Source organism: Danio rerio, chromosome 2, assembly GCF_052040795.2.
Source record: "Danio rerio strain M-AB ecotype USA chromosome 2, GRCz13ab, whole genome shotgun sequence".
Taxonomy (NCBI): Eukaryota; Metazoa; Chordata; class Actinopteri; order Cypriniformes; family Danionidae; genus Danio; species Danio rerio.
Window position 1 is genome coordinate 29312661 of NC_141022.1, and position 15895 is coordinate 29328555.

Below are 15895 nucleotides of genomic sequence, written 5' to 3' on the forward strand. Positions count from 1 at the left end.
TGAGTAAAGGGGTTCTGGAAAGTGACATTAGCCATTTATTTCGATTCAGCAAATACAGATATTGTAAAATGCTATATATGACTAAGCACTTTATTTTCATGTCATCCTCTGGACATTGTGCTCAGTGTGATAAATATTGTATTATTAAACTGGGCTTGCGAGAGAGGGAATGTTCTTGGGAAGTAAGATTTTAATCATGATCTCAGCTTTTGGTTCAAAACGGTGGAATATGAATACCTTATCTTGGTGCACAAAACTAAAGCAAGATAAATTGGTAAACTAATACATCATTTAAAAAAGTTAGTATAAAGTTATATTCATACAATATTTAGTCACCAGAATTGGGCTGACATTAAAGGCATAGTTCACACAAAAATAACAATTCTGCTGTCATTTTTAGTGAGTTTTTTTTTTCTTTTAATACAAAACATATTTTGAATAATGTTGGAATCCAGTAACTATTGACTTCCATAGTAGGAAAAACTAATTCTATGGAAGTCAATGGTTACAGATTTCCAATGCCCTTCAGTATGTCTTCCAATGTGTTCAACAGAAGAAAGAAACTCAAACTGGTTTGCAACAAGCTAAGGCTAATAATTTTCAGTTGTGCGTGAACTAGCCCTTTAAAGTTTGTGAATATAGTTTGAATAATAAGAGACATCTTTTCTTTCCAGTCATTGGTTGTACAGTCTGAATATGACCTGATTTCCTAATTTTGTGTGCAAACAGTGGATGACCAGTGGATGAACTACATCTCCATCTGTGGTCTGAGGACTCATGCGGAGCTGGAGGGTCGACTGGTGACTGAACTCATCTATGTTCATAGCAAGCTGCTTATCGCTGATGACAACACCGTCATTATCGGTCAGTTAAATGTTCACGTGAATTGCTTCGTAATAATTATTTTTCTTCAATGTGATTTCAACTAAAACATTTTGTTAGGGCGAGACATAGAGTAGCTCCTCCACCTTAAAAAGAAACAGCCAATAGCATTTTGTTTTTATTTCATCTCTGCCAGTGAGAGCGGTTGAGCTCAAGTGCATCAAATGAAAAGCAAATAAGAAGCATTTTGAAGGGGGCTGGACATGTTGGATACTAGAACATTTGATTGGTCAGAAGATGAAGTGAGATGTCCTTAATCTTCATTAAGTATACATTTGCTCCATCTGTAATAGGCGGTTAAACAGGCGGAAAGATTACATTTCAGTCACTGGTAGATGCTCTGGTTACTTAAAAATTTAGTTTAGTTTTAGTTTAAAAACAAAGTTTATGGTTTTTTAAAAGCTCGGGTACAAATATTTGATATTGATATTTTGATATTTGATCTTAATATTTTTAAATCTGATGGAAAAACGATTGAAAGAATCACTTCTTACAAGTACTTGGCTATCTGAATTGATGATAAGCTTTTATTTAATGTACACATTGCTAATCTAATTAGGAAGCTAAAACTGAAATTTGGCTTTTATTTTAGAAATAAATCTAATTTGACTTTTAATGCTGAAAAGAAACTTGTAGAAGCTTTTTTTTTTAATCTGTGCTTGATTATGGTGATATAATATACATGCATGCGGCCTCTTGTATTCTGACAAGGCTTGATTCTGTATATCATGCTTCTCTACATTTTATTACAAAAGCAAAATCCCATACTCATCATTGCACTTTACATGAGATGATAGGCTGGACATCACTAGCTGTATGCAAAAACGGCATTGGTACATTTTTATCTATACAGCTATTTTAGGTAAACTTCCAGCTTAATTTGTACTCTTCTTTGTTTTAGCTCTGGGAATTATCGGCTTTGCTTTTCCAAGTGTTTGCTTTTTAATATACCTCGAGCTTTCTTATTATGCGCCTTGGGCATGGAATAATTTGCAAAGAGACTTAAAACTAAATAAAATAGTGTCTTTTGGTGAATTTAAAGACATTATAAAGAGAGTGGTATTGGAAGCATGTGGTTGTTTTTGTTGAGAGGACTGATGAAATATTATGTGGTGTTGTGTATTTTAAAGTTGTTTTACTGTACTTGCTGTTACCTTGGCCAGGTTTTTCTTGTAAAAGAGATTTTAAATCTCAATGATACTTAAATAATGGTAAAATACATGTAAAAAAGTGACAAACAGTAAGCTTTGGGCGTTTATATCTTCTAAATGCAAATTTCGTCACTGTTTTCAAGCACACTAGCTAATAGATATCCTTAAAACTAGCATACGACACTAAATAGGGCTGAACAATATAATGTTTGAGCATGGATATCGCAATGTGTGTATCCACAAAGTCACATTGCAGGATTTGATTATTTATTAAAGATTAAAGGATAAAAGTATTATTAAATCTATATAAAACTATTTATACATCAATAACCATGTTATTTTATGTTAGAATGTTCAATTTGTATATTTCAATACTGTTAGACTCCCAAGAAAACTTTTATTTTTGCTCGATCGTTTTTTATAAATGCTTGTAATTTATTATATATTTTTGCAAATGCACCACATATAAAGACTTGATTACCCAAGTCAATCTAATTATTGAAGTCTTTCTAAATAAATAAGGCTATTAAAGTCATCTGATGAAAATAGATTCATATATTCCTGGCTTACCTCTTTTGGACGTGTCCAAAACTTGTGATTGAAAAATGATTTCTGGTGTGACATATTTAAATGGTTTTCTGATATGTATGGTTTTACCTTTACACCTTACCCAGAAATTGCTATATTTGGGTACTCTCGTTCTCTGCTGGATTATAATGTGTCAATACAAAGCATCATTATTTATGGAATGATTATTGCTAAGAGTGTCATTCTAAAACTGTGGAAATCAGATTCTTTTCATCAATTGAAGACATGGTTAACTTATCTCACTCAAATAATGCACATGGAAAGAGTCCGCTATGGAGTTATAGATAATCTTGCTAAGATTTACAATGTATGGCAACTATTTCTTGATCAACAAGATCAAAAGTAATGCAGATTCTGAGCAGCAGTGTAATGCTTAATATGCTTTTATATTGTTTTTTAATAAAACCTATTTTTTTACTTTAATTTTTTTTTTATATATATATATATATATATATTTTGCTTTATATTAATTAATATTACCATTATTTCCTTTGTATTATCATGTTTATTCCTTGTATTTTTTGTAATTGTTGTGTTGTTTGGTAATTATTGAAAAATGTAAAACTAATAAAAACACCTGTGAAAAAAAATAGATTCTTACAGCAATGTATATTGCAGCAAAACAAATATTGCAATGTCAGATTTTTCCAAAACCGTACAGTCCTAACACTAACGTAATCAAAAAACTATTTCACAGGAACTTGTAATAACAATGTAATAAAAAACAAATAATTAGGAATTCAATGCCTTGACATCTGAGCAAGTACTTCATTTGTTTATGGCTATTGGCTAGATGCTAATGCTCCCTCTTGTGGAAAACTTTGGTAAATTAATTGACATGAAAGGATTAGAGAGATGGAAATTGTATATTTGTTGATCTGGTTTTTGCATGTGCTCACTTTTGCATTTCTCTAAAAATAGCATATTTGCAGTGACTTCAACAGACCTTTGTGTCCAAAAGATGTGTTTTAATGAGAGAAGTATTGTTGTCTGTTTTTTTACACATGACTGCACCGCCAGATGTGTAATATTGGCCTTTTCTCTGCCATTTAAAGAGATAGTACAACCAAAAACAAACAAAAAAAATCCTGCCATTATTTATTCTTCCATCCAAACTCGTTTGAGTGTTTTCTGCTAAGCACAAAAGAAGATAGTTTGAAATATGTTGAAAACTGGTGGCCATTTTAATTCTTCTCTACTTCGGATTGTTTACCATTTTTTACAGTGTCTTTGAAATGTATTCAAAAGAAAAACGAAACTCATAAAGGTATAGAACCATCTGAGGGAGAGTAAAATTTAATTTTATTGGTTGAACTATCCATTTAAGCCATTTTAATCGTCACTCATCTGTATAGTAAAAACACATCACATCTGCTCCATAGATCAAGAAAAAGTTCAAATGATACTTTGTAGAAAAAGCGTAAGAAAGTCATAAAAAGATAAGCGAGTTGTCCTTTCAGATAACGCTTTAGATTTCTGCTGAAGATAGAAGAAATGCAATGAAGAAAGCCATAGATCAGAAGCAGGCAGACGGGGACATTTAGCTGCACACTGAAATTGAGTTATCTCTGAATCTGTTGCTGGAGGATTGGTGTGCTATTGAATTAAATGCCTCAGGATCTAATCACTTATAAAACAATGAATGAAAAAAATTGTTTTCTTGTATCTGATTTTTTTTTTTCATCTTAATATTCAGGATTAAGCAAGTCATGATCAGTGTCTGCTTCCTTTTAGCAAACTCATCATTGTTCCCTCTTTTCCTTCAGTTATTGGAATTTTTCGATACAGCTCAGATTTGCTTCACTTTCTTTTGTGTGTATATAAAACTTCACCAGGACTTATTTGTAAGTTTTATCAAACATCTGAAAAGTGGTTTTGCTTTTATTTTTATTGCAATGTTATACCAGTATCAAATACATGTTCTAATATTATTATTTTACAGGTTCTGATTTTATTCTATTTATTTTATTATACAATAAGTTTTTGTCAAACTAGCTTGAAAAACATTTTATTTTATATTATATTTATCTAATGTATTTGTTTCTGTCTTTTTTGGTATTATTTTACTTCGTCAAACCATACCTGTCAACCCTCCCATTTTTACCAGGATTCTGCTGCAATTTACCATTCTATCCCGCTATCATTCTAAGCCTTTAGCCAGGAGGGTTTGGGGGGTTCGGAAGAACCACCCCTCACTGACAAAGGTCGATTCTTTGAAAAAGACTTTAAAACCAAGCAGAACCCTCTGTTGGCTTTCGCTTCGGTGTTACTTTTGCTAACCAGTTTTGGTCAATGCTACAGTAACAAATATTTTCATGAGTCCAACATCCAGCTGTGCATGAAAACATAGAATCTGATGTAAGAGAAATCTTCTTTCACTACTGTTTTTAAATGGAGAAAAGTAACTTTTTTTTTTAATCTTGGACCTTATTCTTGAAGCAAAAAATGAACAATTAAAATATGTGAAACACCAAAAGCAGCCCATATTATAATTGCTTTAAATAATATTTTGGCTAATTAAGTCAAAAAGTCTGGTTATGATGACTATCTGACCATCTAATTCAAAATAGTGCTTAAAATGTCACTAAAATGCAGTGTTTAAATTTCGTAATTAAATAGAAAATGAGGCAAATCATTGCAAAAAGTTCCACTCTTGACAAAAAAGAACCAGCCCTTTCACCAGGCTGGCTACAGGTCTGCATCCCGTATTTCTCCTGTATTTTTAATCTTTCTGTGAAAAGCAAAAGTAAGTGCCAATCTCAAATGTGATAGAATTGCAAGAGCTGTTCAAGAGAATTATGCTTTCATTTTATTTTGGCTTGAAAGCACATTGAAATTAATATTAAAACGGCTGCATTCACTTAATTTTCATTAAACCTATACATTGATCGTCACCCTTCCTATGCATCCTCTGAATCAGTCGATTCCTGTATTGGTGCTGACTGACAGATGCGCTCCATATAAAGACACTGTTTCCAGATCAGCTGCTGTACATGTGACTTAAAGAGAAGTAAAAGTGACACTTTTGAATTTGGCTGTGTTTTAATTGGATAGACTTAATAATATGTAAACATGTCCGTTCTGGCATGTTTTATCTTAAACACAAATAGGTTTGTGTTAAATGAGCATAAACGGTTACAAACGTAATCGAATGCTTTCATTATACTGTCGATCTGTGGGTTCTTAAAGTGACACCTCTGTTATCAAACAAAACAGTGGATGTGAATGAGAGATTCGTTGCTCTTTACTAAATAACTACCGTAATTTTAATCAATATTGGTTCGAAATTTAATCAAAAATGAACATTTTTGAAAGTTATTTTTTTACAGTATTTTACAATCATGTTTACAGGTATGAGTCAAACCAGAATAAACAAACTTGTTAATGTGTATTCTCTACATTTTGCTTATTTTGTAATAAACATTAAAAAGAAATAAAGTAAAAAATTATTTTATTTTATTGCCTCTGAATAAATAAATGAAAGAGTTTATTTTACATCTTTTACCCATCTTGAGTTTCCTGTCGTTTAGTTTTCTCTTTTTAATCACAGAATTAATTTTCTAGGCTCTGCCAACATAAATGACCGCAGCATGTTGGGCAAGAAGGACAGTGAGGTGGCTGTGATATTTGAGGACTCTGAAACCACGCCATCAGTGATGGACGGTCAAGAGTACCAGGCCGGCAAGTTTGCCCTTCAGCTCAGACTGGAGTGCTTCAAGTAAGATTTGACAGAAAACCACCCATGCTAATGCTAATGTAATCAGCACAACTGAATCACAGCTGAAAGTCTCTGTCTTTCTGTAAACCAGGACCATTCTTGGTGCCTTTACTGACCCAAGCATTGACGTCAGCGACCCCATCAGCAACAGCTTCTACAAGGACGTCTGGATGAGCGTCTCAGGTCGAAACGTCACCATCTACGAGAAGGTATGCGGGGTTCCTTGCAGCTATTTTGGATTTTAAATTGACCTACTGTATTTGTAAATGTCTTTACATTACAACTAATAATAAATTAGCATTCTGTAATATGACAAGTTGCATCAAAGTTAAAATAACCCAGTGATTATTCGGCTACAAGTTAAACGCTTCTTCAGTATAAGTAAATTTGGTACAACATACAGTTTAACCAAAGAGAAATTAGCTTTACATTTCTTTATAAATTTCTCCAGAAAATAGTGTTTGGCACATTTGAGCACATCTAGATTTATTTCAGGAAAAAATCTCATTTGGAAAGCTTTTTAGTAAATGGGGGCAAATAATGGACTGCATTGTTTTGTGGAAACAGCAACACGACAATTAGAATTTGTTTGCCAAATGGAACACTGATTCTTTTAGTCTTTCGCCACTGAAATGTAATGATGGACTGTTTCTTTCTAAGTATCTTCATGTTACATGGAGTATTTGAATTATGATTTGAATTTTTGTGATTATGATTGAATTATGAGATCATTTTTCAGATAGATATATTGGTCTTAATCATTGATGAAGCTCTCAGACTCAGCTGGCTGTCGGACAGACTCATGGCAGAGTAGTAATAATGCAATACGAGGTTTATATTCTCTGATTCCATTGTAAACTGGCAATTCCAGAAAACACCTCTTACACATACAACCAAATCTATTACACATCAGTACAGAACAGTAACATAGAAAACATAGAATCTGATGTAAGAGAAATCTTCTTTCACTACTGTTTTTAAATGGAGAAAAGTAACTTTTTTTAAATCTTGGACCTTATTCTTGAAGCAAAAAATGACCAATTAAAATATGTGAAACACCAAAAGCAGCCCATATTATAATTTCTTTAAATAATATTTTGGCTAATATAGTCAAAAAGTCTGGTTATGATGACCATCTAATTCAAAATAGTGCTTAAAATGTCACTAAAATGCAGTGTTTAAATTTCGTAATTAAATAGAAAATGAGGCAAATCATTGCAAAAAGTTCCACTCTTGACAAAAAAGAACCAGCCCTTTCACCAGGCTGGCTACAGGAGCCAAAAATGTTCAATTCTATTTCAAAACAAAATAAAACTATGTAGTTTAAATTAATACAAACATGTAAAATTTGATATAATGTTTGAAAACAATTCACTTTTTTGCAGTGTCATTATCATCGATAACCTAGCCTTTCTTTAATAGAGCACTGTAATATTGGTTTATGGTAAAGAAGATAAATAAGAGCCAACAAAACATAAATAAAAAAAGTGCACTTTTACTCAGCTGTTTATTGTAAAAATAGATCTCCAGACAGAGATTTTATTTTGTTAGTTTTTAGGTGTTTTGTGATAATAGTTAAATATTATCATTTTTTTAATTTAAATTTTAGCAGTTTTTATATTTATTTATATTTTCATTTATTGTAACTTGTGTTTTCCTTTTTAGCTTTATTTTAATTAATACAAAAAAAAATTCGGTTTTACTAATTATTATTTCAGTAATGATCTTTTTTCATCAAAATGTTTGAAGAGTTTAGATGCAAAAACCTCAAAGTGCCATCTGAAGTTTTTATCTAAAATGAGCTCACTTTGTTCAATTATTTAATTTTTCAGGGAATCAAACTGACATATTATTTGCCATAAAAGTGAAATTGTTGAACTAAGGAGCCTGAGGAAAAAAGAATCTCATCGCATCTGAACTCTAATTTTCATCTAATCTAATCTTTTTTCTTTTCTTCTTTTTTTGCAGTTTAAAAAAAGTTTTTTTTTTTGTTTTAAGTTAACAATAACAACACTTGTTACACTAAAAAAATAATTCATTGGATTTGCAAAAAAATTAAGGTAAGTAGTTGCAAACCATTTATATGGGCTGAATTTAAACATTACCATATTACCATTACTAAATTTAATTTATTTGTTTAAAATCCACCCATATAAATTGTTTTCAACCACTTAACTTAATAACATTTTTAAATCCAATAAATATTTTTTTTTTCAATGTAAAGCCGCATCCACACTGCACTTTTCACCCTATAGACTTCCTTTATTATGGAAACGAACTCGACAATCCCGAAAACAAAAGCTCATGCATCAAGTTTGTCAGTTGGCTGCAGTGCAAAGTTCAAGCTTGGTGAACTCTGACCTGTGAAGATCAAAACATGACACCTCTGTACAGAAATTAAAAAATATTTTTATCATCTTATTTAATCCTGCCCCTTTTTCCAGACCCGTATGACAGAATTTCGCAAGCTCAAACTGTAGTGTGATCGCGGCATAACTCTAGCCTTACAATTTTGTAACTATTAAATAAAGAATCCGTCATCAGTGTGCAGCAGAATTCTGAGGGCTGTTGATGTGCTGTTGCAGGTTTTCCGCTGTCTGCCCTCCAGCCTGGTGAGAAACAAACAGGAGCTCCTGAGTTTCCAGTCCAAAACTGGTCTGGATAAAGAGGATCCACTTAAGGCTCAGGAGCTGCTGAAGAAGATCAGGGGCTTCCTGGTCCAGTTTCCCCTAGACTTCCTCTGTGAGGAAAACCTCATGCCCTCGGTGGGCACCAAAGAACACATGGTGCCCACCGAGATCTGGACCTGATGGTCAAAAAAAGAAAATCCGCATCCAGGATGAGAAAAACACTGTGATAAAATGAAATCTGGTTCATAAAATTCCACATCAGAAGGAAGAAACGAAAACAAACCATCCAGCCTTTGTCAAGAAAGAAACGGACTGCTTCACATTGTTTTGTACCTTTTATCAATGTAAATAATAGTATTTTATAAGCACAGGGATTATCATCACATATTATTGTGTTTCTTTAACGTATGAATGAATATTGATGCCAAACAGAAGGGCTTTTTAATAAATAATATAAATATTAATGCACATATGAAGAGGACTTGGTTTTTAATGCTCATTTGTAGAAGCAGCACTCAAAGTGAAAAGTAAAATGGTGAGTAAAAGCCCTGTCAGAAAGGCCTTTGTCAGGACGGCCTGTTTTTCAGCTGGCCGTCCCCAGTGGAGGCGCATCCATGACAGGCTGAGCACTGTGATCTGTGTTTTCTGTCTGGCGGAGGCTTTTAACGTCCAGCGCCCTCGCCGATGTCAAAGTGTCAGCGCTCTGGGAGAACAGACAGTCTGTCTGCAGCTTCAAGTGCTGAGAAACTGAAGGAAATTAGTTTTTGGTCTGTCTCAACACCAAACTCAGGCATGTGGTGCTTAATTCTACATTTTCCCCTTCACAAATCTGACTCGGGTCAGTTTGCATGAGTCGGCACTTGTTGCTGTGTTCACTTTGCCTGTTGGTGTTCATCCGGTTAGTCTTTTTTTTGCCCATCACACTCTTATTTCTGTGGTATTTAGAAGTTTTTCTAATCTTACCTGTTTGTTTGTCCCCTCAAATAAAGAGTACTGTATATGAATACACTACCACACTACATTTGGGGTTGGTAAATATGTAAATGCTTTTAAAAAAAGTATATTATGCTCACCAAGGCTTTATTTGTTTAATGTCAATAGCGTAAAAATGGCAATATTGTGAAATATTATTAGGATTTAAAAGAGTTTTTGTTCCTGTTTGAATGTATTTTATCGTATAATTTATTCTTGTGAAAAAAAAACTGAATTTTCAGCATCATTACCCATTCAGTCTTTAGTGTCATATGATCCTTCATTCTAATGTGATGATTTGGAAGAAACATTTCTTGTTATTATCAGTCTTGGAAACAGTTGTGCTGCTGCCAATGTGATATTTTTTTTGTAATAAATTACATTTACAAAATATTTTTTTCCTATTTGGTCAATTTTTTTACCTGCTTAAATTGTGTTTGTACTGTACATTTTATATTACATTCTATTACATTATTTCATATATTATATTATATTATATTATATTATATTATATTAATCAGTCTTTTTTCTTTCATAATGAAAAGACTCTTGTGAGTGAAGCTGGATTTTCAACAACTGTGGAAACATGTCAATAAAACAGCTTTTTAATCATAGCTCAAATAATATTTGTAAAAAATTTACCATGGTTTTATTATAGTAAAAATTCAGTGACTTTTTTGCTGTGAATTGATAACCATTTTTGTATAACCACATTTTACTACAGATATACAATGGTTAAACTATAGCAAAATATTGAATTCATACAATTATTTTCTTTTTGGCTTAGTCCCTTTATTTATCAGGAGTGGCCTCAGCGGAATGAACCACCAACTTATCCAGCATATGTTTTAAGCAGCGGATGCCCTTCCAGCTGCAACCCAACACTGGGAAACACACACTCTTTCACATTCATATACTACGGCCAATTTAGCTTATTCAATTCACCTTTAGAGCATGTCTTTGGACTGTGGGGGAAACCAGGGCACCCTGAGGAAACCCACACAAACACAGAGAGAACATGCAAACTCCTCACAAGAATGCCAACTGACCCAGCTGGGGCTCGAACCAGTGACCTTTTTGCTGTGAGTCGATCGTGCTACCCAGTGCGCCACCATGACACCCGAAATATTGAATTTGGGTTACTAGTTCAACTACAATAATAACCATATTTACTTTACATATTTATATTTAAAAGTTATTCATAATTTCAGTTAAAAAAAGTGGAAAAATTATTCTAGAGAGGTTCATGTCGCTGAATATATGCACTTTCTTGCTTGTTAATAATGTCTCATTTATTTACGTGCCATATTTAAATAAAGCAGTTGTTAAAGGTGCAGTAGGTGCTCTGCCGAAATGCTAACCGTTAGCATAATAGCTTTGAAAACACAGTCCCTCCCCTGCCATCCAAAGCCACATCTCCTAAAATCATGAACGCGATCATTAAAGATGACACCAGACACCCCACAAGTTTCTCATTCACCAGTTAGAAAACATTTTAGTATTTTATAATATTATAATTCCAAAAGAAAAACTGAATTATATCTAGCACATTTTCAGTTGTGTACAGTAGCATGCAGAACTTGTCATAATGTGCAATATTTCATGCGTATTATGAGCGACATGCACTTAATAAGTGACTCTGCTTAGTGCTTGGCCAGAGGGGTGCAGGAATTACACTTATTAAGCCATACTAACATGCTTTTTCAGACTCAATATTCAAAGTAGCATGGTAAACAATATAGGGAGCGAGTCACAGGTTGCCATTGTTCTGAAATGAACCAATGTAATCTGAATATAAAACTAACTTCATCTCAGTAAAGCAGGCAAGGTGGAATAGCGCTATTTACTGCTGTTTTGTTGTTAAACTAAATAAAAAATTGACATTATCGATGCTGTAAAAGGTCCCTTATGAAACTGAAAATAGTCACATTAATCTAAAAAAATTTTAGTGGCTGAACAACACTTTCGTGCATAAAGCTGATTCGTAAAACGTAAATCTACATCAACTAAAATAGTTTTAAAACATTATCGTCTAAAAGAAATACTTCAGCCAAGGTGTCATTCTTCCTCCAGCGTGCAAAAGTAACTCCAATATGGATTCAGGATTTTAAAAAGTTTTGATTCAGCATCAGCATTTGTTTTTACTGCTGTCACTCTCTTGTGTGTGCGCGTGCTCGCAAGTGGCGGATCTGTCTACATGAAAACTTTGAAGCTCAATATCTCAAAATCAGTCAGAACGCGGAGAAAACCTTATAATTCCAAGGTGACGATTTGTTGACAGACAGTTTGGGCTACAAATCAGAATTAGGGGAATTATCGGCTTGACAAATTTTAATTGGATAAACATTTTTTAATTTTATTTTATGTCTTACCCAGAATAAATAATACATATAAAAATTTTAGATCATTTACTTTAATCATTACTATTGGAATGTGAAGAGACTTTCAACCAGTACAATGTTTGAAATGTTCAAAGTGTTTCTTAAGACAATCCCCTGCACCTTTAATACATGTTTTGATTTCATTCTTTCAATATTTTAAAATGTAATATAAATATTTCATAAATCTTTCTACGCCTTTGCCACATTTTCAAGCACATTTCATAAAAATCATACGTTCTGTAGTTACTTTGTTTGATAGACAACCTGAAACCACCTCTGGCTCCATTTAAGTCTGCCTCCATATTAGTACATTTGTTCGGAAATTGTCCCTAAATAACATTCAAATAAATCCCGAAAACTTTCAAAGTTTCTCTCAATGGTTTCCTCTGGGTCTTTTACAGCAATAGCTGATCTTAAATCATATTCTAATGTTGTCTTACTTTCCAGTCTAACACCAGAATCCAATCAAAACATGCCCTTTAGGCAACAGCGGCTGGGACAGAGCTTTAAAATTATGAGTCGTGTCCTTGCGAGCATTAGTTTTAACGTTGTCATTTCGCAGGGGGGGGAACTGGCTCTGGTCTGTGCCCAAACCTGGAAGTCTCGAAACACGGTCATTATGAAGCAATTTAAATGCAAATCTGTCCAGCGGCTCGTCTTCAAACGTGCCTCATTGGAGCAGACACCTGATAGAGAGCGGCAAACGCTAATGACATCCGCTGAGTGGAATCATGTTCGGAGATACCGAAATCAAGAGTGAAAAGAGTTGATAGATTATCTCTCTGACCTTAATGACATCTTATCGTCCGCGGTCTAAAAGCTTCAGAGCAGCGTTTGGTTTCTTCGAAAGCTGTTTGGTCAATTGTTGAGCTCTCATGCCTCGATAACCACACGTGTCACTTGAACAGCGCATCACTGTCTCAATTACTGTGTACTGTAGCTGTCTGCTATGGCGAAACGGCTCATTAAACAGATCGTCCGCTTCACAAATGAGAAAAGCATTCTCTGGCAAATTTGCATTGGCGTTCACAAGTATGTCGAATCCTTATGTTAATAATTATGTTTTTTGTATTGCATTGCTGATTACTTTCATAATTTAAACAAATGCAGCGTTGCTTCTGAAAACTGCTGTGATGGGAAATGCAAGTTTGTCATGTCTAGAAGCTCTAAAATAGTATTGATATTGGTATTGTTGTTAAGAAATTCCATTGTAGTCATAACACAAATTAGGCTATGGTATTTTAGATTAAATCTGGGAGCTCTCTCCTCCATCGTAAAATGTTAAAGGTCAAAAAAAGGAACCAAACATTGACAAACATTCCATCTGATGACAGAGTATTCAACTTTATTCATACGTAGCTCCAATGACACTTTGTGTGTCCAATTTAGACTTTGTTTGCCTGCTGTGTATCTTATTTTCTTGTATGAAGGTAAATCAGTAGCAAAACCCGAGAGCTTGCAAAAGTAAATGTGAGAACTTGTGATAATAATATTTGTATGTGTAGGTTGAAATGTACTCTCACAGCTCTGATGTGAACAGCTGAATCTCTTGATTTGCACACACAGACACCTGTGTTTTGAATTCGAAGTTGCACATTAATAGTTGTGTACTTGTAAAATGTCATAATAGCCGTAAACACCAATCGAATTGAGACATGTGGAGTATTCCTACTCTATTGGAGTCGTATTATTGAAATGCAGAACAGACATGTAAACGACATAAACTATTACCATTGTGTTGGACTTTTAGCTGCATTTTCCATACACACTTAGCTGTTTAACACTTCTCGGCACCCATCGAGTCAGTAAAGGACCACAGACACACCTCTCCTCCGAGTCCATTCACACACACACTCAAACAGTGAACTCCTGGATACACATACATTCATCGTTGTCATTATCATCCTGACCGAACACACGTTTATGCTGTCCAAAAAAAAAACGGTAACTACTGTAGCGTCTTGTGACACATAAATCTGCACCCTGATCTAGTGTGGAAGACTTTACCCTGATTTATATTGAGACTTTCATACTGGATTTCAAATTAGGCAGTTGTTTTGGATTTCCAAAGATGTTGGCATATGCACATTCAGCCACCTCAGCCAGACTCTGCTCCTAGTGATCTTCAGATGTGGAGCCAAGGACAAAGTTACAAAAAAAAAAAAACTTTCATTAACACAACAATGACATGAGCATCATTTACACAATTTTTTTTTACACTTTGTAACTTCCTTTTGCCCTGAGTGGTGATTGAAGTGTCTAGTAAGTGTTACCATCTTGCGGTTGCTTAGATAAAATTTATGAATGATATTTACTGGTTGCAAATGAGTTTTCGTGCTCATTCAAAATGAACATTGTGACACAAAGTATAAATGGAATCATTACATTAAATGATTCATTTTAAAGATGAGCAAGAAAATAAAATGTGACCTTTGTCATGTGGCTCACAAAAGTGTGTTTAGTTGTTAAAATGTTCAAATGAATAAATATTTTAAAACTAGCACACCATACCAATCTAAATACAAAACAATCTTTTTTGGTCAAGTTTCTTTATTGCAACATCATTGTCACACCATCTCAGATATATATAAAAAATATATATAAGGGCATACATGTGTCAAATCCATATATAATATAGTGGCTTGACAATATTTTCATCCTGTAATTTAATGCCACTTTATAAATCTTCTGTGAAATATTTCAAAATCCACAGCTTGCCTTTTTCCAAACAACCCAAGATGGCAGCATCCTGTTGAGCAGACCCAATAAGTTTATGTGAAATAGTTTGTTGTCATCAAATCAAATCCCTATACCAATATTTGTGAATATCAGACAAAAACTGTAGAAACCACAGTGACAAATTGTAAATGTTAGGGGGCGCTGTAGATACTGTAGAGTTCCAAGCTCTTAGGTAAGGTTGTGTGAAGGCAAGTTGGAACTATAGAGACACCAGCCCTCGAGGACCGATATTGGTGAGCCCTGATATAAAGGAAACTTTAGACCTTTATCCACTTTAAATAACCTGGAATAGATGTTACATGTTTTTGTGAAACTGTCATTGTCAACAAAGGACTTTATTTTTTAAAGTAAGTTTTTATTGTATTGTACATTTTAACTAGGGGCACTAGAGTCTAGAGACATACTGGACTTCTTGAAATGTTTTACTGAAAAAACATACAGTTTTTTTAAACTTCTGGAATGATTGTTTATTGTAATTAATTCCTTTCTTAGTTTCTTTTTATAACAACAACTAAAATCTTAGATTTTTATTGTCTTTGATTCACCTATAGTGGTTCTCAAACTGTAGTACTTGTACCACTAGTGGTACACAGGCTTCCTTCTAGTGGTATGCAGATGAATTAAATATGTAATATGTAAATATGCTACATATATTTCAATAAATGATCAAAAATGATTTATATACGAATATGATGACATAAAGCCTATATTTATGAGGTCCGGGCAACATTTCCAGGTGCTAATAAACCAGGAGTTATTTCTTTTTTTTTCTTCTTTTTTTTTTTTTTTTACTTTTTAAGAACAGTAACCTACCATTTTCAACTTTTAAAAGCA

The 15895-nt window shown here is 33.6% G+C and overlaps 1 protein-coding gene across 2 annotated transcripts in view; it reads left to right on the forward strand.

Annotated features, from left to right (window-relative positions):
- The window catches only part of pld1a (phospholipase D1a), a 73185-nt gene extending 62851 nt beyond the window's left edge, over positions 1–10334 (forward strand). The window contains exons 23-26 of one of the 2 annotated variants that reach the window (XR_015477762.1): positions 730–864; positions 6186–6339; positions 6431–7261; positions 7603–10334. Coding sequence is in view for 1 of the 2 variants with exons in the window: in NM_001160095.1 (NP_001153567.1) it covers positions 730–864; positions 6186–6339; positions 6431–6548; positions 8925–9149 (632 nt within the window). In the remaining variant the exon portion in view is untranslated. 2 annotated transcript variants of the gene reach the window in all.
- The last annotated feature ends 5561 nt before the right edge of the window (positions 10335–15895 follow it).